Source organism: Melitaea cinxia, chromosome 4 (genome assembly GCF_905220565.1).
Source record: "Melitaea cinxia chromosome 4, ilMelCinx1.1, whole genome shotgun sequence".
Classification (NCBI taxonomy): Eukaryota; Metazoa; Arthropoda; class Insecta; order Lepidoptera; family Nymphalidae; genus Melitaea; species Melitaea cinxia.
This window is the reverse complement of record NC_059397.1, coordinates 9,326,863-9,348,903: the sequence shown is the minus strand read 5'-3', so window position 1 is coordinate 9,348,903 and position 22,041 is coordinate 9,326,863. Positions and strand designations below refer to the sequence as shown.

Below are 22,041 nucleotides of genomic sequence, written 5' to 3'. Positions count from 1 at the left end.
CAGTCAGTCAGTTCAGCTTATCGCAGTCCACTGCTGGACATAGGCCTCCACAAGTTCACACCAAAAATGGCGTGAACTCATGTGTGTTGCCCATAGTCACCACATTGGGCAGGCGGGTTGGTGACCGCAGGGCTGGCTTTGTCGCACCATTTCTAAGCCAACAGTTGGATGGTTATCCCGCCATCGGTCGGCTTTTTAAGTTCCAAGGTGGTGGTGGAACTGTGTTATCCCTAGTCCCCTCTTACGACACCCACGGGAAGAGAGGGGGTGGCTATATCCTTTACTACCGTAGCCACACAGCTATGTATACACTAATATTACTTTATTTTATATATTTTGTCCTTAAAAAAATGAGAAATGTCTGGAGCTGGGATCTTACACTATTAGATCTGTCATACGAAATTCTGACAGTCCGATACGTCTCATAGGTAATATGCGTCAGAGACAACGCTCTACGAGGTTGAAATTAGCCGATTGTCTTTTTCTAAAGGTCGATGTGCATTATTTACGGCCGTGTACTGTACGAAAACTTAAACAATTTTAAAACGAAGACCAAATTATTATGTGACGTACGTTATAAAAGATAAAATATATCATCGTTATGAATGGTGTATATTATTTAGTTTAATATAAAAAGTTCTAACTATAAAAAAGAAATGAATAGTAGAAAAAATACACATTCAGTTTATCTTAATCGCGTCAATATTGAATAAAAATAACCCTTAGACGGAGCAGACCGGTTTAAACAAATCTGTTTTACCTACAAAATCTTCGATGTTCGTTTAAAATCACAATAATAAAAATCCATTACATTGCAAACGACAATATCATATCTTAAAACAAGTGTCAATCCCTTCATAAAGTTACATTTTATTTAACTATGTACAATTGTAGCATTAATAGGTACTAATTGAACACATCGCAAAACTTAACATCCAAAGCGTCTCTCACTCTTTCATACTTGCCATCCTGTGATGAAATTGAGTATATTACATATTTACAAACTAATTACATTGTACATAATTTTACTTATATAAAGGTAGACACAATTTATTAAAACACTACACGGACAAAATAAATCAATAAATAATATTACTTTACTGTAAATAATTTAAGACATCAATTGAACTATTATTGAAATAATTAGACGTGTGAGTAAAAATGTTAAACTGTCCCTACCTTTATATCAATTGCGCGCAGTTACTATAATACTGATTAGCACATTTAAATATATTACAATCGGCCACTAATTATGTCATCACATTAAGTACAACATTATTATATTCAAATACGAAGGCGTATAATTTCATTTATGTTAAAATATCAGTATTTACAAACGCAGCGGCAATTGTACTTTTCGATATTAAAATAACTATTAATTTACAGTCGTTACAAACATTTCTAACGAGATATAAATTCTTTTCATTTCAATAATCGACTCTCTCTCTAACCTTCTAAATTACAGGTAAACGACGCTTACAATTTAGTCACGTTCATGTCATGATCTAGTTCCACGCATTTTAATAAAAATAAAACATCGATTTCGTTTATAAATAATTTGTGACTCATATATATATACATATATACATACATAATTATAACATATATGGCGACAAACAAATGATGAATTACACGATAACACATTAAAAATTCTTTGCGATAAACATTTCATTTATATTTAAAAGATGTAATTTTTTAAGCGTGCATTTCTACTACATTTTTCTCAGTCTCAGTGGGAAACTCGTGGTAACGTTACGTATTTGAGTCCTATAGTTATCGAATGTTCGAAAGTCTAATTCTTTCTAAACTATACAAGAAAAGTTCTGCTAGAATCGCATATTGCACGCAGCTCAGTTTCACTTTGTCACTTAACTTAATATATAAATTTCTTCTAATACACAAATATTTACACTTAATTTTACTAAATCGGCAGTGAGATAGAATTTCAGTTTTTACTATGAACTATCAGTATTCGATTTCCGGCGCACTTGATGCGCATTTAGGGTCTGCGCTTGCGTTTGTGTTATAAACTGTGTGGTGCCTGTAACAAGACATACATTTTCTAAATGAACCATTTTATATCAAACAGCCAGACGGATAAATGGTAAAACATATAATGTAATTTTCGCGAAATTTCGCTTATTTACAAACCGCTAAATAACAAACACAAACGCTTGAAATTTAACATTTCGTGAACAAAACGAACATTTTCACACGACTTCAAAAAACGAAGAAAATTTTCAATTTGATTGTTCTTTAAATGTATATTAGAGCATAACTTTTTACTCGATGCACCGATTTTGATGATTCGTTTTATTCGAAAGCTTAATTCGAAAGCAGTGTTGTCGTGTAATTCCATTTAAATTTAAGATCTGACGAGTATTTTTGAACTACACCTTATAAGACTATTAAAAACGTCACACGAATTTAACGATTTTTTTTACCTCTCTTCCGTCTTTATCACAGTTTATGACTTCACAGATCTTGCAATCTTGTTCAAATATCATGTTTTATTACTAAAATTTAAATATATTTTGAAATGTGATGTCACAAATATTTTAACTGTTTCCCCCCTTCGATACCCCTTTCGGGGCCCTTTAATGTGTGACGTAATTTATGGACGGCCCTTTACTTGTCCGATGTAATTTTAAAGTCGGTTTTTTTTTCGTTTGCGAGAAATACAATTATTTGAATATCAATATATGTGTGTATATATTAATGTAATAATTCATTAGTGTCCTCGTTTCCTATATTCATCATTCATTATCATCATCATCATTTCAGCCTATCGCAGTCCACTGCTGGAGATAGACCTCTTAGTGTTTTGCCCATAGTCACCACGCTGGGCAGGCGAGTTTTTGACCGCAGGGCTGGATTTATCGCAAAGAAGACGCTGCTGCCTGTCTTCAGCCTGTGTATTTCAAAGCCAGCTGTTGGACGGTTATCCCGCCATCGGTCGGATTTTTAACTTCCAAGGTGGTAGTGGAACTGCGTCATTCCTTAGTAGCCTCTTACGACACCCATGGGAAGAGAGGGGGTGGCTATATTCTTACTGCCGTAACCACACAGCAACTTTTGTTTATTGTTCTAGAAGTCTTTGACAAACAGAACCTTAACAATGGTCAAAGTTCTAATTGAAATGAATTATGATCGAATGTCGAGTAGGGGGCGAACAGTAGTCACTAGTCAGTTGTCAGCGGTCAGCGGTTAACGGTCAGCGGTCAGCGGTCAGCGGTCAGCGGTCAACGGTCAGCGGTCAGCGGTCAGCGGTCAGCGGTCAGCGGTCAGCGGTCAGCGGTCAGCGGTCAGCGGTCAGCGGTCAGCGTCAGCGGTCAGCGGCACACCGACCGGCGGGCTGCAGCGCGGCGCGCGGCGGGCGCGGCGGGCGCGCGGGCCGCGGCGCGCGCACCACCTGCACGGTGCCGCCGCGCACGCCGCCTTTCACGCCGCTCGACATCAGTTGCGCTGAGGGACAAACGTTGCTCATATATTTTTGTCTAATGTTTACGCGGATTTCGCTAATTATGATGAAACGACTTTTTCGGATTTTATCGCGGCTTATTGGGTATTTTTACATGCCCGTCACGGGAGGACTTCGGCATGTAAAAAACCTAATAAACCGAGATAAAATCCGAAAAATTTGTTTCATTATAGTAACCGTGGCTCATGTTTATTTTTGACGACTGGCACTTTGGCTGTATTTTATGGCTGTAGCGCTGGCATTCGCGGATTCGTTCCCCGTGCATGGCACACATCTGGTTTACCCGTACAGAAGTTTGCGCAACTGCCACAAACCAGTGCTATAACCGTTTCGCCAACGCGTTGTCACACACATTTTTTTACTTCCTATATAATTTAAAACTTTATTTTAACGAATCATCACCATATAAAAAATTTATAACATTAAAAATTGATAGCATAAATTAAAAAATCCGAATAGTATGAAAAATAATAACTTACCAATGGGCAAAGACAGTACTGAAGGTTGGTTTGTCAGTACTACGGATGTCGTCGGAGGAACCGAGACCAGTAGTCCACTAGGCGCACCCGACACGTTGAGAGATAACGATATCGGCGCCGACAAACCCGGTATTTGTACTTGTACGTTCTGGAGACCCTGAATACTCTGCAGGCCTTGTAATGATGTAAGACTTAAACCCTGAAAAATCGCGTGTTAATAAAAATTATTTTATTTTATTTTATTTATTTTATTTTATTTATTTTATTTTATTAGGATAGCTTACAGCTTATTATAACTATAATTAATACAGAATATGAATAAAAAAAGCTAATAACAAGCTACCACATATAGAAACTAAAGAAATCTATATAATGCTAAATAAGAATAGTTAGTTACCAAGTCGATATCAACATTATGCAACTTTACTTACAAACATCAAAGTTAAAACTTCTAACACCGTGCTTCCAATGAAAAAAATAGAAACTGATTTATGGACTACTTACTATTTACATATGACGGTTCTGTAAAAACTATGTATTTCAAAGTTTACCTACTAGGAACAGAATTCAGACATTTATAAAAACTGGGTCGCCAAACGAGCGTATGGCTCACCTGATGTTAAGCGATTAACGTAGTTTATAGACATCTGCTGCACCAGAAGCATCGCAAACACACGGCCGTCCCTACCCCCTATTCCCCAAGGAGCTCTGGTCACCTTACTGCTTAAAAGCTGTATTATTTAGCTATAATGTAATCTAATGTAAGGTCGAGGTACTACCCCAGTCGGGCTGCTCCATATTTAAAGCACGATAATCTAGCTGTGCTATTGTTTAGAGGCCTTGCCCAGCAGAGGCAGCTGTAGATACCTGTAGATGGCACACGGGCTGCGGCTGCGGCTGCGGCTGTGGCTGTGGCTGCGGCTGCGGCTGCGGCTGCGGCGGCGCGGGCTCGGGCCCCATGAGCCGCTCCAGCAGCGCGCTCTCGCTGCTCGACACGTTCGTCGACTCGCTATCGCGCGGGTAGCCGCTCATCACCTGCGGCCACGTCACACTTTTAATGCAAACGATTCTTCGAATTGTGACTTTGTGACTGTCGATAGCGCCTGTCATAAGACAAGCACTATCTAAAACGTTATCGATTGATTTCATCACTTAAACAATTGAATGGAAATCGCTTCATCATTGGTGATTTAAGTAAAATTATAACTAGTAGCGGTAGTTTAATAGTAAGATACCTGAGTGTATAGTTTATGAATTGTGTACCTACGTGTACAGTGTACTATGGTAGCTGCGTGTACAGTGTACAGTTGGTACCTGCGTGTATGTACAGTGTCAGTTGGTACCTGCGTGTACAGTGTACAATGGGTACCTGCGTGTACAGTGTACAGTGGGTACCTGCGTGTACAGTGTACAGTGGGCACCTACGTGTACAGTGTACAGTGGGTACCTGCATGCAGCGTGCAGAGTAGGGCGGTACCTGCGTGTAGGTGGGCGCGGTGTGCGCCACGAGGCGCGCGCCGGCGAGCGACACGGTGCGCGCGAGCAGCTTGTGCGTGTCGAGCGCGTCGCCGGCGGGCGCCATGGCGGCGGGCGCGCTGTTCAGCAGGTTGAGGATGGTGGCGTTGCTGCTGGCCGGGCTGGCCGTGCTCACCACCGCCTTCGCCGCGTTCTGGCTCGCCGCTGCAGACACCGCGACGGATTACTCTTATTACATTCATTTATCTAAGGCATTTGACTGTGTTCATCACAACACATTAATCAGGAAACTCAATCACTATGGCATTAAAAATATCGCACTAAAAATTCTGAGTTCTTATCTTAGTGATAGAACTCGGAGGGTTGAAGTGAATGGTACTAAGTCGTCTGGGTCTCATATACAGATGGGAATCCCACAAGGCTCAATTCTTGATCCATTCTCGTTCTTAATATACATAAACGACCTACCGTATTTAGTAGAGAAGAAGCATGAGATTGTATTGTTTGCTGATGATACTTCATTAATATTTAAATTACGTAGACAAGAAACCAACTATGACGATGTAAACAATGCTCTCTCTGAACTGATGCACTGGTTTAGTGTGAATAACTTACTTCTCTATAGTAAAAAAACTAATTGTATCAAATTTCCTGCTCCAAATGTAAAACAAATCGATATGAAACCAAAACTCAATGGTGATAAATTGAACTTAGTTAACTCGACCGTTCTTCTAGGAATCACCATTGATTCAAAGTTGCAGTGGGGACCCCATATCTGTCAACTGACGGATAGACTGAGTTCTTCAGCGTACGCGGTTAAAAGAATAAGGTTGTTAACAGATGTCGATACAGCTAGATTAGTTTACTTCAGCTACTTCCATAGTATAATGTCCCCAACCAGCATGTCTACTCAATGAGCAAATCAACGGACTCTGCCCTACAATACAATACCAATAAATCACTATCATATACACATTATGAGATGAAATACTTAACTGATTATTGATTATGACATACACTTGCAAGGCGTTAACAAGAAGCAATTTGGATTTGTTATCACGTTGTCACTTCTAATTATATACTTTTTATATCTGCCACGAACCCCCTATTTTATTCGATACCAAATGGTATCGGGGCAGAATAAATAAGACAATCGACCGAACTTATTATCATTATAATATCTCAATGAATCTCTGAATAATTATCTAATGAATAACTCTAATCTAAATCTAATCTAATAAATAACTCTATCAATATTAATATATACATATAAAAATGGTAACTTTTAACAAGTATAATTGTAATAAGTATGTATGTGTTTGAAATTATTATTACCTTGTTGAAACTGTTGCGCTGAATTCATAAGACTAGTGACAAGCGCGTTTATGGCCGGATTTGTTGATCTTGGTTTTGTTATTGTCGCCTTTTGTTGAGCTGTCGTTGTAGTTGTATACTGTATGCTCTGGACCTACATCAATTATTTTTGTAAAAACATTTAAAAATATGCTACTTCTAAAGAAGTAGACAAATATATAAGTAATTATAGTGACAGGAACACAACACTTCATTAGATTATTTAGAGCATTATTTAGCTGTGATCTTCTGTCACCGAAGACGAGCAGCAGTCTTCGGTGCGACAAAGCCAGCCCTGCGGTCACCAACCCACCTGATCAGCGTGGTGACTATGGGCAACACACATGAGTTCACGCCATTTTTGGCGCGAGCTTGTGGAAACCTATGTCCAGCAGAGGACTGTATTAGACTGAAGTGATCTTCTGTAAGGTTTAGATACTTCCCAAGTTGGAGCAAGATATTTTATGCCTACCAATAAAGAGAAATATTATTATATTTTTCTCTTTATTATATTTTATTTCTCTTTAAATATTATTATAGCTTAAGATAATATTATAATTAGCTTATAATAATTTCACAACAATTCATATATCATTTTATGATAAGCACATTAATTAATATATTAAAAGTTACAGACCTGTGAGGTTCCAGCAGAGGACATGAGTGGATGCTGTATGTGTATGATAGCAGACTGCATCTTTTGAGGGTTGAGTGGTTGAGGTGGATTTGTTAGCTGTTGCGCTAGTAACTGATTCGTTGAAGCCTGGACAGCAAAAAAATGATTATAGTAATTCATCTTTAAAACTTTTTAAGAATTGGTCAGAAATGACATATAAAAAGTTTTCGCACAAGACAAAAACCATATTATACAGTCTTATTTTAAAATATCCAAGTATCTTTAGTTAAATTAATTTTACAATTACTGATATTAAAAAATAAAAAATATCCTAATTTTTTCCTATATTACTTGTACTTGTATATGATATGATATTGACTACTAATCCAAAATGTTAGAGAACTTCTAACACCTTTTAAACTATTAAGTTTTATCAAATCAGATTAAAGTATTTAATACTATCTATACCTTGTAATTTAGTGCATTATTTCGCTTTGTCATTAAAATTAAATCGTATAACATGTTAAAGTTGGATGAATTTTACCTGTGGTGACAATCGTGGTGTGGTAGGAGACGGTTGTTGCTTCAAAGCCGTCTCAACAGCAACATTAGCCCCCACGTTGACTACGTTCCCTACTGGCCCCACTGTACCAACAGCCCCCGCTGCCCCCACTGTCCCCACCGTAGCCACCGGGCCTACTGTCCCCACTGACCCTACTGCACCCACTGTTCCAACAACTGTACCAACTGCGGTCACACCACCGACGTTACCCACTTGCTGTAGTTGAGCTTGCTATTGGAACGTAATGATTAAATTAAGTATAAAATTTATAGTGTTTTTTCTTTAAAGAAATAAAATTGAAGGAAAAAAATAAAATTATGTGGTGTCATGGGACACCAGGTAGGAACGAAGTTCCTTCGGATAGTATAAAAGCAACACAATTTGAAAAATAAGTTGAATTTTATATACCTATATTTTCTAGTGCTTGAGATTTTTTTAATTTTGTTAATTGGTTTTTAATTAAGTACATATAAGTACCTATTTAGGAAATTTAGTACTATAGAAAATAACAAATACCGTAAAATAAAATAAATCAAAATAATAATAATAATAATTTAAACTATTAATTGAAATAAAAAAACATGTCTTTATTTATTTTTGTCGACAGTAAAAAATTAAATAAATAATTTAAAAAAAGTTTACTTTTAATATTTTAGTTTTACAAACGTCATATTATACAGTCGTGTGAATGATATTACGTCTGTACTGTTATGTTACGGTTTACGTTATATATTTTTCTTACGGTTTTAGTATCACATTTGTTTCAGTTCGGTCGCCCAGCCAAATGTAAAGCCTGCCGTAAGAAACTTCGTTCCAATAACAGAAAAGCAGTCTTAAACAGTAATAAAATATAATTTTTATTTTTTTCTAAAAATCACCATTCAACAGTTGTAATTAAAAGATATTAAAATGCAGTGTGATCTTAAATTTGCTCAATAATAACTATGCAGTGTAAAATTACAATAAAACTCCATTAGACACACATTCTCAAGGGACTTTTAATATATTGCGTACCGATGTATGTTTTATATTCTATACTAACCAGTATGGGTAGCTGCCTTGCATTCGTGTGAGCATTGGGAGTTGCCGCGATGGCAGATGTTCTGTAAATTATAATGCATAATATATTCTATTTATTCAATATCAATGTTTCCTCAATGATATTAAAAATGAAACTTACACTACTGGCACTGAGGTTGCGTGCGTTTGTATCGTGGAACTATTTGCTTGTGCAGATCTTTGTTGTAGTAATAACTGTTGTCCCTGCTAATAAAAATATATTTTTTAAAATGTCCTCTCGTTTAATTTTCCGTATTATTAATCGAATAATTACCATTTCTCTCATGCCTCCCGTGAATGAGACTCTCGGTAACTGTCCAGGAACAATGTGTTTTATCCTAACCGATTTCCTCCCTTCCTCTGTGAATATCTCCGTGAATTGCTGTATGTACTTATTTGCTTGCAGTCGTGACCCTGTTGTTTATAAGAATATTGTACTGCTCAAAAACATGTAAGGTTTTACCTTTACGTATGATACAGTATTTTATCAAAAATTTATGGAAAGAATTACTGTTGTCTAAGCTAAGAAAATTTGCCCCTTTGTCGCTCAAATGCGTAAGTAGGTAACTCCTTCACCTCTAAAGTGACTAATTTTTGGAATTCCCTACCCACTAATATCCGTAAGCAGAAACTATAAAGAATTTTAAAAATCGTTCTATTGGTATATTGTTTCTATGTGTATGTTTGTATGTATATATTTTGTATGTATTTATGTACGTTTTTGTGTATGTATGTATATGAATTTGTATGTATCATTTGATGTATGAATATTATATTATATAACTATGTTTAGTATTTTAAGCTGATTTCAGGATGTGTTGCATCTTGCATTTTGTTTGCGCAATCTTCCCGGCAAATTTTACTAAACTACTTTCATTAAAGGTTGCCTGGAAGAGATCGCTATAAGCTATAAGGCCGCCTTTTCATACTTATTTGTTTTGTATCTAATGTTTCTTAATTGTATCTTCCTTTTTGTGTGCAGTAAAGTTTTGATAAATAAAAAAATAATTGTGTTTGCAAGCAAACGAAGAAAAACCGACTTCAATTATATCGACAAGTAATACAACGTAGACTGTAGACGAAAAAATTGTCAAGTAAATACGCATTATCAAAGATTACTTCAAAATTTGTAATCAGATCTCGAAATTCAAATGTGACCACATGATAAACATCGGCTTTCTATTAAATTAAAAATCATCAAAATCGGTACACCCAGTAAAAAGTTATGCGGATTTTCGAGTTTTCCTCGATTTCTCTGGGATCCCATCATCAGAGCCTGGTTTCCTTATTATGGTACCAAACTAGGGATATCTCCTTTCCAACAAAAAAAGAATTATCAAAAACATATATATATATATACGGTCGAATTGAGTAACCTCCTCCTTTTTTTGAAATCGGTTAAACATAAATAAAAATCTTCAATTATTAAGGGAATGAAGTAGTAACAATATAATACAATCAAACATGTTTACAGCAAAATATTACAAAACTATATGTCATAGTCCATTTATAAGTTTACCTTTAAGTAATTCCAATTCGGTTATTTTTAAATTACAAAATAATGTGAATCAATGTTATGTTTAATTAATATTTTTTATACTTACTTAACTTTTTTATAGTTAATTTAAAAGCCTCTTTGAAACTGACAACAAACATTTGGGTAATCTGGAAGAAGTGGCTGATTGGCCATAGGTCCACCCATTGTACTTCAAAGTCAAATGTGTAAGCTAATAATGTATGGTGTCCAAAATAAATTTAAAACACTTACCTAAAGTAAACCTACATGCCGCACCATTCCTCTCGCCTTCAACGTGATCTCTATCCACATACAACTCCCCTAGGAACTCTTGATCGGACGGCCGCTGTAATATCGAAAGCTTTATATGGAAAAACCCAGGACCATGAGGTGATGTTCTTTCAGTCTCCAGGATATATTCCTCAACTAGTTGTGGATGGCAGTCGTGTGTGGGTCTAGGCCTTTCATACGCACGTGCTAAGCGTAAAGGTCCACTTGGTTCGGAAGGTAAAGCAAGCGGTAACGGCTCCATCTTTGGAGGTTCTATTGATTTGAAAACCTGTAAAATAAAATAAATAAAGAAATATAATCATTGAAACGAAATGTATCTCCGGAAGTTTTGTCAGTTTGAACATGTTTAGCATTAGAAACATCCTTTTGCTTGCGACAATAAAACTCTTAAAATATATAACTGCAAAACTTTTCATGCAGTATGTATGCTGTAGTATTTTTTTGTGCTATACGAGAATCAACATCAACAAATATTTAACTCCAAAATTAATTTATTTGTACAAGGAAACAATTAATTTTAGAAAATTTCTCAAAATCTATTTTCCACTATGTTTTTGGTTAAGATATAGTTTTTAAAGATTACTTGTAATATATTATAAGTAATCTTTAATAAAAGATAAATGTGAATATTTTCATGCTACATTATTACCTCTGGTGGTTTCTTAGGAAACTTTGAAGTGAGTCGTGTATGTGGAACAGATTGTCTGCTGTTTTTCGCTCTTTGACGATGTATTAATTCCAGTAACTCTAATCCATGGTAATGCGTAAATTGGTCCAATTTTCTTTTTCTATTCACAGCCACCTATGACAAATAAGTAACACTTTAGTTAGAGGCTCTCATATGCAAACAAAGAATAAATAATAGAAATATGAAATCTTAAAAATTATATAAATTTTTCTAGTGGACTAGGATTGTGCTTGATCACTTGCTTGCCTAAAAACCATCACTTCATCTAATGCATGTAACACCGGAACACATGTTTGTAATTAAAATAAATGAAAATATGTTAATATTTGTTTGAATATCTAGGTTCGAGTATCTTACATTGATTACTGCTTAAATCTCACTGATTCTTGCCAAATATTGGTAAAATAAGCTTTTATTCTTTGGCAAATAACTGAATCATTTAAGTTACCTGAGAGAATCGTTTTGCTTGTCGTCGTATTCGTGGTGTGTTGAAGAGTCGTGGAGCGGCGTGTAATCTTGCTGCCAGTAGGCCTACAGCGGGACGGGGTTCTAAGCAAAGCGGTGGAGCTGCAGCGTGAACTAAAGCAGCCTCCACTGCTTCTAGCGCCCCCCGTTCCTCACCCACCCAACCACAACGACCACCGATGCACATCGCGTCTGTTATTATACTCTGGAAATAAAATACTTGTATTATTTTTTTCTTCTTAATTAATTCTAAGAAGCCATTTCGTCCGTTGGCAATTCAATTTGTTCAGAGCTTTATTCCCTTTTTTATTATAAAGTACCCTAATTTACATAAGCTATCTGCCAGTAAGTCTTATTTAAATCGGTGTAACCGAGTGATGCACACGGTGTACGTCATTGATCCTCTATTATAACGCTCTGAAAAAAATATAATATATATATTTTAGTTGTTACTTGTAAGGACAGTTTTTTATCGTTCTGCTACCTAAATATTATTTTATTTTCGTGATTAACTTAATTTAACATATTCATTGCCACAACAATTAGACAGATGTTCAATACTTCAATCGTACACCATACATTTAGCCTCAAATACGCCAGACATGCCCGCAGCAATAGAAGCGACTACGTTAAATTTTATGCTATCACCAAACTTTTCAGTAATTTTTCACCACATAAACATAGAATTGCAGAAAATAGATGTCCGTGTAATGACGATTTATACTCTACGTATTTTTCCACTAATTTGTTTTTTTTTTTTAATGGTTCATGCCGGTTCTATAATCATCGTAAAATAATAAGTAGTATAATTTATTGTTTACTCGTAAACGAAAAAAAAAAACCAACTTCAATTGAATCAACAAGTAATACAACGTAAGTAGACCAAAAAATAGTAAAGTAAATACGCAGTATCAAATATTACTCAAAAAGTACTCATCAGATCCCGATAAAATTTAATGGGTCTACAAGACAAGTATCAACTTTCGGTTAAAACCGAATCATCAAAACCGGTATACTCAATGAAATGTTATTTAGTATAATTCAACGTAGATCGACGAAAAAATAGTCAAGTAAATACGCATTATTAGATATAACCCGAGAAGTAATTGTAGGGACCACACGACATGCACTACCTTTCAATTGCAAAAAAATACTAAAATCCACCCAGACAAAAATTCTGAGTTATATAAAAACGCGACACGTTGGCGCAACGGTCACAGCACTGGTTTATGGCTGTTGCGATGGCGTTTGCACGTTTGATCCCCGCACATGACAAAAATTCGTATTGGCATACAGATATTTACCGTTGTCTGGGTGTTTATAAAGTCCTTGTAAGTCTCCCCACCGTACTTCGAAGAGCATGTTAAGCCTTCGGTCCCGGTTGTTATTATGCACACTTAATAGCGATAGTTACTCGTAGTAGAGAATATATCCGCAAGCCCGCATTGGAGGAGCGTAGTGGATTAATCCTTCTCCTACATGGGGAAAAAGACCTATGCCCAGCAGTGGGTTATTACAGGCTGAAGCGATACATAAAAAAAAAATATAAAATAATCATGATATACCTTTTTAAATTCCTTGTATTGTGCCCTTCAATTTGATACCCATATTGTAGTATTCGAGAAAAAAAATTTTTTTTCATTAACTACAATGGCTTCGCGCAGCCGCCATGTTTGATTTTTTTTTTAATGTCACCTATCTAAGAACACTTGGGCAGCTAAGACGAACCTAACGATACCTCAATTATGTAAATCCGTTCAGTGGTTCTGGAAATATGAGGTAGTAAAGAATATTACATACAAACATACATACATACAAGATACGCGCGAAAAACATAACCCTTCCTTGGCAGTCGGGTAAAAATACAATTGAATTGAGAACCTCCTCCTTTTTTATAAATCGGTAAAAAAGTTGTTCACATACGTCGATTAAAGTATAGTAAAAAAAAATAGGTACAAATAAATAACAAATTTAGATATTCCATCCACCCATACTGAAATATTTTATTTTTACAGATATTTGATATGATAAATATTTCACGCGAACGAAAATAACCTTGATCAATTTTATGATAGTTTTGGTTCATATATTGAAATTCATCTCATCATTCATCATTCTCCTTGAAAATCATAACAAAAACAAGAATTTAACTAATTTTTTTTAATACTTGTTGTAAGACTTGTTGATAATAAATACTTATGATTTCTAAAAAAAAAGTTTAACAATATATGACTAGTGAACACGCCTGACATGGTCATGAACAAACTGAAGTAAAAAAAAGCAAGAAATATCCTATATAAAATCTAGAACCTCTAAATAATACTGCTTTGAAGCAGTGTTGTGTTCCTGTTGGTGAATAAGGTGACCAGAGCGCTTGGCGGGAAAATAAGAGGTAGGATTGACAACGTGCTTGCGATACTTCTGATGTTGCAAGCGTCTAGATTCTAGAAGCTATGGTAATCGCTTACCATGAGGTGTGATAAAAGTACTAAGCTGACCTGGCGAGCTTCGTACCGCCATATTATTTTTTTTTATTAAATATAAATGGCATATATCAAAATAAAATATAGCCTATCTTACAAGTTGGATCAAACTGCATATGGTGTGCAAATTTGATTAAAATCGGTTAAGTAGTTTAGGAGTCCATAGCGGACAAATAACAAGATGCGTAATTTATATATATTAGGATAATAAAGTGAAACAGACAGACAAGTTAATACAGCTCTATCAAGTTTTTTTTTTATTCAAATCAATTACTTTTTACATGCAAATAGAGAAATATAAAGATACCTAATAACAAACCCTACACATAAGACATCATGAGTAAAGGCTAGGTATATACAACAGTATATACATTTTTTAGGGCAAGCTGCTACCACATTAGAAAGCGGAAATATTTATTTACATAGTAAATTACATAACTATTTTAAATAACTATGACAATGTTCTTTATTTTTTGTACAAAATATCATAAAATTACCTCATTAGTTGGCCTCAATCATAAAATTACCTGATTAGTTGGCCTCAACAGTACATGATGTGTATCACATACAAAACTTGGGTAAGCCTGCCGATAGTCTCTTATTTGAGCTATAATGCAACCAGAATAGAACAAACAAGAATGTTCGGTCTCCAGAAGATCTAGCAGCACAACAGGTAATTCCTCATTATCTATATAACTTAATAGCTCTTCCTCTTCATATGGCCACCTTGGAGTTTCTATCAGAGTTTCTTCATGACTTGATGATGCCTAAAATAAATATAAAAATTTGAAAATTCAATTCCTCCTGTTTTATAATAATGGAACATCCATTATCAGTGATAGTGTGATGTTTTTACTTTTTGTTAGTTCTGAATAATGTAGCTTAATAATAGTAAGAGGATTAATAAAATATGCTAAGAAGTTTTATAGTGAATTATTTAAACAAATTTTTATCTTTATAAAGTGTAATATAATTTTCAAAAATCATTTTTATACTAATTTTATCAGAGGAACAATTCATAAACTATGTTTATGTATACTAATATTATTTTATGAGGGATTAATCACAAGAATAATATCTAACCCTTGGTTATATTCTCTAATGACGTTTATTAAGTACAGGTGATGACTTTTTATATTTCAATTTATTGTAGATATATTCTATATCTATATACTTACATTAACATCTGGCGGCTGAATGACCTGTGTGTTCCCATTAACTTTCAATGAAAGAGAGTATCCTTTATTGCCCGGGTACAGATTTATTATTAATGTGTTTAAGTTATATGTCGCTAGTAACTTTTCTAATAGGTAAGAAGTAGTTTTTAGCCCTTGCTGAAATTATAAAAAAAGTATCGTCATATAAAAAAAAAATTAATTTAAAAGAAATTATGACTTGCTGAATTTTACAAAATTTATTATATTTAAACAAATTTCACATAAAATAATTTAAACAATTCATTTTTAACTCTTATCGTGACCCTATTTTATAAATTGGCTAAATATTTTAAAGTTAATTAGTATGTTTAGTTACTTTTTAATTTTTGGAAAAAAAAATTAGAATAATTTAATGATAGAATAACTTATCATTTTTAGCTTTTACCTATTAAACCTCACAATGCCATTAATTTCTTAATATTAAGCAGAATATTATGAACATCAATGTAAAGTAAATTATAGTACTTAATATTTAAAAAAAGGAAAATACAATATTATTTCATAAAGTAAAAATAATCAAATGTTTTATATAATAAAACTTACAGACTGAGCAGTTCTCCATTACGTACATATATTTATTCAAAATGAAAAATATAAATGTTTAAAAAATGGTCTTAGATAAACAAATACAACTATTTAAAAAATCACTCACATAGTTAGCTTGTGAAGATTCATCTCTGCTGAGCTCATTATATAGTTCATGAAGTTTTTTAAATAAATCAAACTTCTCGATACTTTTCGCCGCTGAGCTGACTGAATTTCTTTGAAACTTCATTCTAGATTCATCAACAGATTCTGCTAGATGCATCTTTTCATGGGTCCAAGTCATTTTATGATCTGAGGCACCACTGTCAAATTGTGTTAGGTTTGTATTCACATGTTTAGCCTGATTAAGTATTATCTAAAATTAAAAACAAAGAAAATATAGTTAAATAAAATGTTAAAAGCAAATTATCACTTTAACAGAAAAACAATTCATAAAATTATTGTACCACTTGCCTCTGCTTCCAATGCCGCGTGAATTAAACCATCCATAATGTCATTAATTAAAAAGAAATATATAAGTGGCAGTTTCGTTTTTAAATATACTATTTCATTTTAACAGTTTAGACTTGAGTATTAAGTCATGATTTATAGAAAACTAATACGCTTTATTTATGTTTCACACTGCATGACAGTAAAATAACATGTCCAATGTCCATCAACATTTTTGACAGTTCTATGTTCTGTCGAAAGTTGATAGTAATAGTGATTACAAAGGAAAAGCTTTTAGTTTACCGATATTATTACATAATACTTTGATAAAAAATATAATTTATATATAAAACATTATACATATTTACAATTCACAACTTAAGAACTAAATATTTACAGATAGTTTTGGTATAAATCATGTTCGCGTGGAATTGTGCCAAGAATGCTGGCAGCATTTCCCCGTTGAATCCCTATGCCGATTCTCTGGGCAAAAAATGCACCAGCCCTCTTGTCACCAGTGGAGGCAATAAGGCGAGGAGTTATCTCATTTAATTTTTTTTTAGCACTGCTACTCCAAGATCCAAGTGTTTTGACTGTAAACGGCACAAAGAAGTAATTTGGAATTAGTGACGAATATTTGTGCTGTTTCGTGGTTTCAGCTGCAACTCCGGCTTTTAAGGCTGTTTCCCTGACATGAGATAGAGCAAGTGTGTCAACACAGGTTGCGTCCCACAAAAGCGCCCGTCCCCTTTCCCAGGGAACCAACGTCAATCCATCAGGTCTCTTGCCATCATTGCGACTAATTCCAGTAGGCTCGATAAGAGCAGGAACGTCGATGGTGGCAAGAGCTCTGTTTATGGTATCGTTTAGGGAACCGTGGCGGGAAAACGTACTTGAACTCTTATTACAGGAAAGGCCGTGTAGTCCGAAAGAATCGACCTCTTTTCCGCACGGACATCTGTGTTCAAAGCACAGGGAGACCGAGAGCAATTCTAAAACTTTCATTGTCTAAAAGTGTCCCAAGATTTTTTGACGGCATTGCGTGTAACCAGTGACCTGACTCTTTATTTGACACAGCTAAAAGCCTGAGACGGTTTTTGTTACTTGTAAGATTTTGCGTCAAACTTATATGAGTATTGTGAACTATTGGTATATCCCAAAGTTTTTGTTTTGTAACATCTTTCGGGATATCGCCATTAGGACACATTAACTTCAAGTTTTCTATTGCATCTGTAGCATCTGTAATTTGGACTGAATTAGATTTAAAGATTGTAACGTTGTGCTGGAACGTTACTCTAATAAATAAGATCTTGTAGTAAAGGTTAAGTTTTTTCACTTTATTTTTATCATGCTTCTACTTGTAGCGCCATCTATCGGCATTTTTCAACACTTCGTGACTATTTGTGTTTCATATCGGCGTTTTTTTCTCTAACAGACTTGATAGATGCCGCTGATGTTTTTTGGTAATTATTGATCTTTCTTTAATAAAATCAATTTAATTGTAATTAGAAATTCTAAATTTAATATTCCTGTCTACTCCTTAAATTATAAAATAATTTAATATCTAAATTTAAACTTAAATAATTTATAAAAATACAGACTATGCTTAACACATAGACTTTTGCTTGTCAATATTCCCGAGCGCGGGAAGGAGCGCCTTGCTCGCGTGTCTTTGCTTCTTTTTCTTTGCACTTCGTTGCCGCCGAACCTCGAGACCTAACCTCGACCCTAACTCGGCTTAAATCCCGCTGGGGTAAGTTCTCATGATATCTATTATAATTACATATTGCTGGTGTTCTTAACTTAACGAGAAAATTGTAATTATTTATTATTTTGCTAATTGTGACACTGGTTTCTGAATTGTTCTTTTCCTGACTCGGAACTTTCTTCGTTCCAGGATTTATTTTTAGATTTATATCTTTAATTATACTTTGCTACAAATCGAGTCACTGCCCTCGATTAATAACGGGCTGACTGATTACCGGCATTTACACCGGTGGAGATCTCCGCCGGTCATCGGACGAAGACGGAACTGAAGACCATCATCGCCGGGAATTAGTCAGGCCAGTGTCCTTCCATTTTACTTTCTAAGGTACGTTGTCGCGGCGTGGGCCAGCTAAGGAAATAAAGGCTGAAAATCAGGTGCCTAACGCGCCTGATTCCGAACCTACCCCGTTTTCTGACCGCGTGCTACTAAAATTTTATAGCTTAAAAAAATAGGTAAAAAAACTTTTTAAGTTAAACGGTTTTATGTTAAACATACATTGCAATGTTTATGGTAAATGTACTAAAAACCAAAAAATAATAAAATAGATACAGTCGTGGAATTATAAACATATGCATAGACTAGACTAAAATAAAACCGTGGGGCACGTCAATTGTCTACAATCGTTGATTAAAATGTTTGTTTTGTAATATTACACTATAATTAGGCAGTTGTTCAACCGACAACGATGGACGTGTGATAAGTAGGGCTAGAATGTGGAAACAAGCTAGCAAGCTCGATTATAAGCGAGTTTTAGGGTTTCATAGTGGTGAGCGAGTAGTACTTTTATCATATGTTTTGTCGATTAAAGACAAACTACGAGCAGTGAAACGATTCCTCGCCAGCCAGCAGTGTGAATGTTCAACGATAAACTAGTTGAAACATCTCTTTTATTTACATGGAGTGTATAACTATTGGAATTTCCATGAGCAAGAAAATAGTAAGTAATTTCCTCACCGTCTGCGGGCCAACTGCCTATTTTAACGACGAATTAAACGATTCTTCTATCGCACATTAAGTCGATAATTTGTAGACAATTGACGTGCCCCACGGTTTTATTTTAGTCTAGTCTATGCATATGTTTATAATTCCCACGACTGTATCTATTTTATTATTTTTTGGTTTTTAGTACATTTACCTTAAACATTGCAATGTATTTTTAACATAAAACCGTTTAACTTAAAAAGTTTTTTTACCTATTTTTATTTTCTAGTTTTTAGTTTTTATTTCGCATTCTGTTTAATTCATTTAGTGCTTCATTATTGCAAGGCCCATCTTAAATATTGAGGTTGTATAGTGCACTGTATTCTTCTTGTCAAGCCCTTTTATTTGATACCCATATTGGTGGGATTGATAAAAAATTGTTATCAGACATTTGGTAGCGGCGGCCAGCTTAGATTTCAATTTTGCATAGTAAATTGTATTCTACTTGTTGAGACCTTTCATTTGATACCCATGTTGATGGGATTGATAAAACCTAAGTTATCCGCCATTTTGTAGAGGCCGCCATCTTGGATTTTAATTTTATATAATACATTGATTATACTGGTTGAGCACTTTCATTTGATACTCATATTGATGGGATCGATAAAACCTACGTTATCCGCCATTTTGTAGCGGCCGCCATCTTGTATTTCAATTTTTTATAGTATATTGTATTCTGCTTGTTGAGCCCTTTCATTTAATACCCATATTTATGGGATTGATAAAACCTACGTTATCCGCCATTTTGTAGCGGCCGCCATCTTGGATTTCAATTTTTTATAGTATATTGTATTCTGCTTGTTGAGCCCTTTCATTTGATAACCATATTGATGGGATTAATAAAACATAAATTATCCGCCATTTTGTAGCGGCGGCCATCTTGAATTTATAATGATAATGAATAAACATAATTGTATTGTCACCAAAATCCAAAGTGTATACAAAATTTCAGATTAATCGGTTGACAGGAAGAGGGTGAAATTTGAATTACTAAATTTGACCCAAGAATAAAAAATAAAACAAACGGGGTGAGCTAAATAAAACCGTTTAAAAATTAGTTTATTATTCTATTTCTACAACTTCTAAAACTACAAAGCGCGGCAGTGGCGCCCAACGTGGGGCTATGGTAATAACATTGGCCACCAGCCGTAGTAAAATGCTTTGTGTCGTCAGTATGAAGTGTCAAACCAAAAGAAAGTAAGTGAGAATGAGAATTATTACCAACAATAGTGACTGAAGAACCAGAATCCAGTAAACCACACAGATTATGGTCACAGACCTGAATAGCAGCATAAGGCCTAGTATCATCATTAGGAGGTTTGTCGAAGATTGATGTAATGAAATAGCTAGAGAAGTAAGTCTTGACTGTACTAAGCCAATTTTTCCAGTCAGCCTCATCAAAGTTGTTAGATATTTTATTATTAGTTACAGCAGTTTCATCGCAGCAATCCCCAGTAATTAGTTTTTTTGGTTCTGCTTAGAATGACATTTAGTGCAGCTAGGGTATGTAACATTCAACGTACCGCATTTAAAACAAATGGGAAATCTATCAGCTTTACACTGAGACAAGGAATGTTCAGCAGTACGACAACGAGGACAATAAGTTTGTTTTCCCCTAGGGGCAGAAGTGGAAATGGCAGATACCGTAGGTCTCTCCTTATGTTTAATATTGAAACCGGAATTATTATTATGATTTTTATAATTAAATTTGTTGAAGTTATAATTTTTAGAATAGTTATTATATTTTTGAGGATAATAATTAGTTTTATTAGAATTATAGTCACTAGATTTCGAATATGCTAGGTCAGGAGCTAATGTATCAGATGAGACTCGAGGAGGTTCTTTAAATTGTGAAGTTAAACATTTAATTTTCTCAAGGTTTCTACATAGTGTTCTTAGATTATCAATAGTAGTAATGGATGAAGAATTAGAAGCCAATACACCAGAGTAGCAAGGTCTAATATTATGTAATAAGATATCTAATTTTTCCTGTTCGGAGATAGTCCTAGTTAGTCTAGAGAATAACTCTGACATCTTTGCCAAATAAATAGTAATATTTTCAGAATAACCCTGTGTCCTATTCCGGATTTCAGACATTAATCTGTAGTCATGATCAAAGTGACTGAAATCCTCCTTAAGCAAGGTGACCAGCTCGTCCCAAGAATTTACAGAAGAACTAATACTGCGATACCAATGCAAAGCATCACCCGTAAAGAATTCAGTAGCAAAGGTTAATAATTTAGTAGAGGGTATGTTTCTTACAGAGCTATACTCACTCACTCTCTGCACAAACTCATGCACACATGACTTGCCATTGAATTTAATTTTTTGTAGTCCGCTTAGTTGCGTGTGGTCACAATATACTGATACGTTTGTAGGCTCTGTAGTAGATTGTAAGCTAGCTGAAGGCTCTGAGCTTGTAGTAGGGTTACTAGATTTACCTAACATATTAACTTTATTAAGCAGAGTTGAAAAAGTTTTTGTTAAAGACTTAATTTTGTCAGAATATTTAGGATCCGAACAATCTATGCGCTTAATACGATGAAACAAATGGTGACACAAGGCCCTAGTTCGTTCAAAAAGATTTGAATCAAACCTTTCCTCTAAATTTTTAACACGAGATAACAATTC

At 34.8% G+C, this 22,041-nt stretch overlaps 1 protein-coding gene across 1 annotated transcript; it reads right to left on the bottom strand.

The window, feature by feature from the left end:
• Positions 1-1,955: 1,955 nt before the first annotated feature.
• LOC123670334 (transcription factor SPT20 homolog) lies at positions 1,956-16,721 on the bottom strand. Its single transcript, XM_045603834.1, has 18 exons — positions 16,686-16,721; positions 16,339-16,587; positions 15,648-15,803; positions 14,997-15,236; positions 11,970-12,191; positions 11,483-11,635; positions 10,795-11,101; positions 9,301-9,440; positions 9,148-9,230; positions 9,010-9,070; positions 7,950-8,198; positions 7,427-7,552; positions 6,772-6,904; positions 5,408-5,640; positions 4,828-4,995; positions 3,961-4,159; positions 3,349-3,465; positions 1,956-2,041 (listed from the first exon to the last, which is right to left on the bottom strand). The coding sequence occupies exons 1-18, from the start codon at positions 16,719-16,721 to the stop codon at positions 1,956-1,958; spliced, it is 2,958 nt and encodes a 985-aa protein (XP_045459790.1).
• Between the last annotated feature and the right edge of the window lie 5,320 nt (positions 16,722-22,041).

Excerpts from the sequence above, each read along its gene's own strand:
- LOC123670334 (XM_045603834.1), bottom strand. The coding sequence starts at position 16,721 with ATGGATGGTTTAATTCACGCGGCATTGGAAGCAGAG. Across the intron at positions 11,636-11,969 it reads AAGCAAAACGATTCTCTCAG|GTGGCTGTGAATAGAAAAAG; the intron begins GTAACTTAAATG and ends TATTTGTCATAG. Across the intron at positions 2,042-3,348 it reads CGCCGCGCTGCAGCCCGCCG|GCACCACACAGTTTATAACA; the intron begins GTCGGTGTGCCG and ends GTCTTGTTACAG.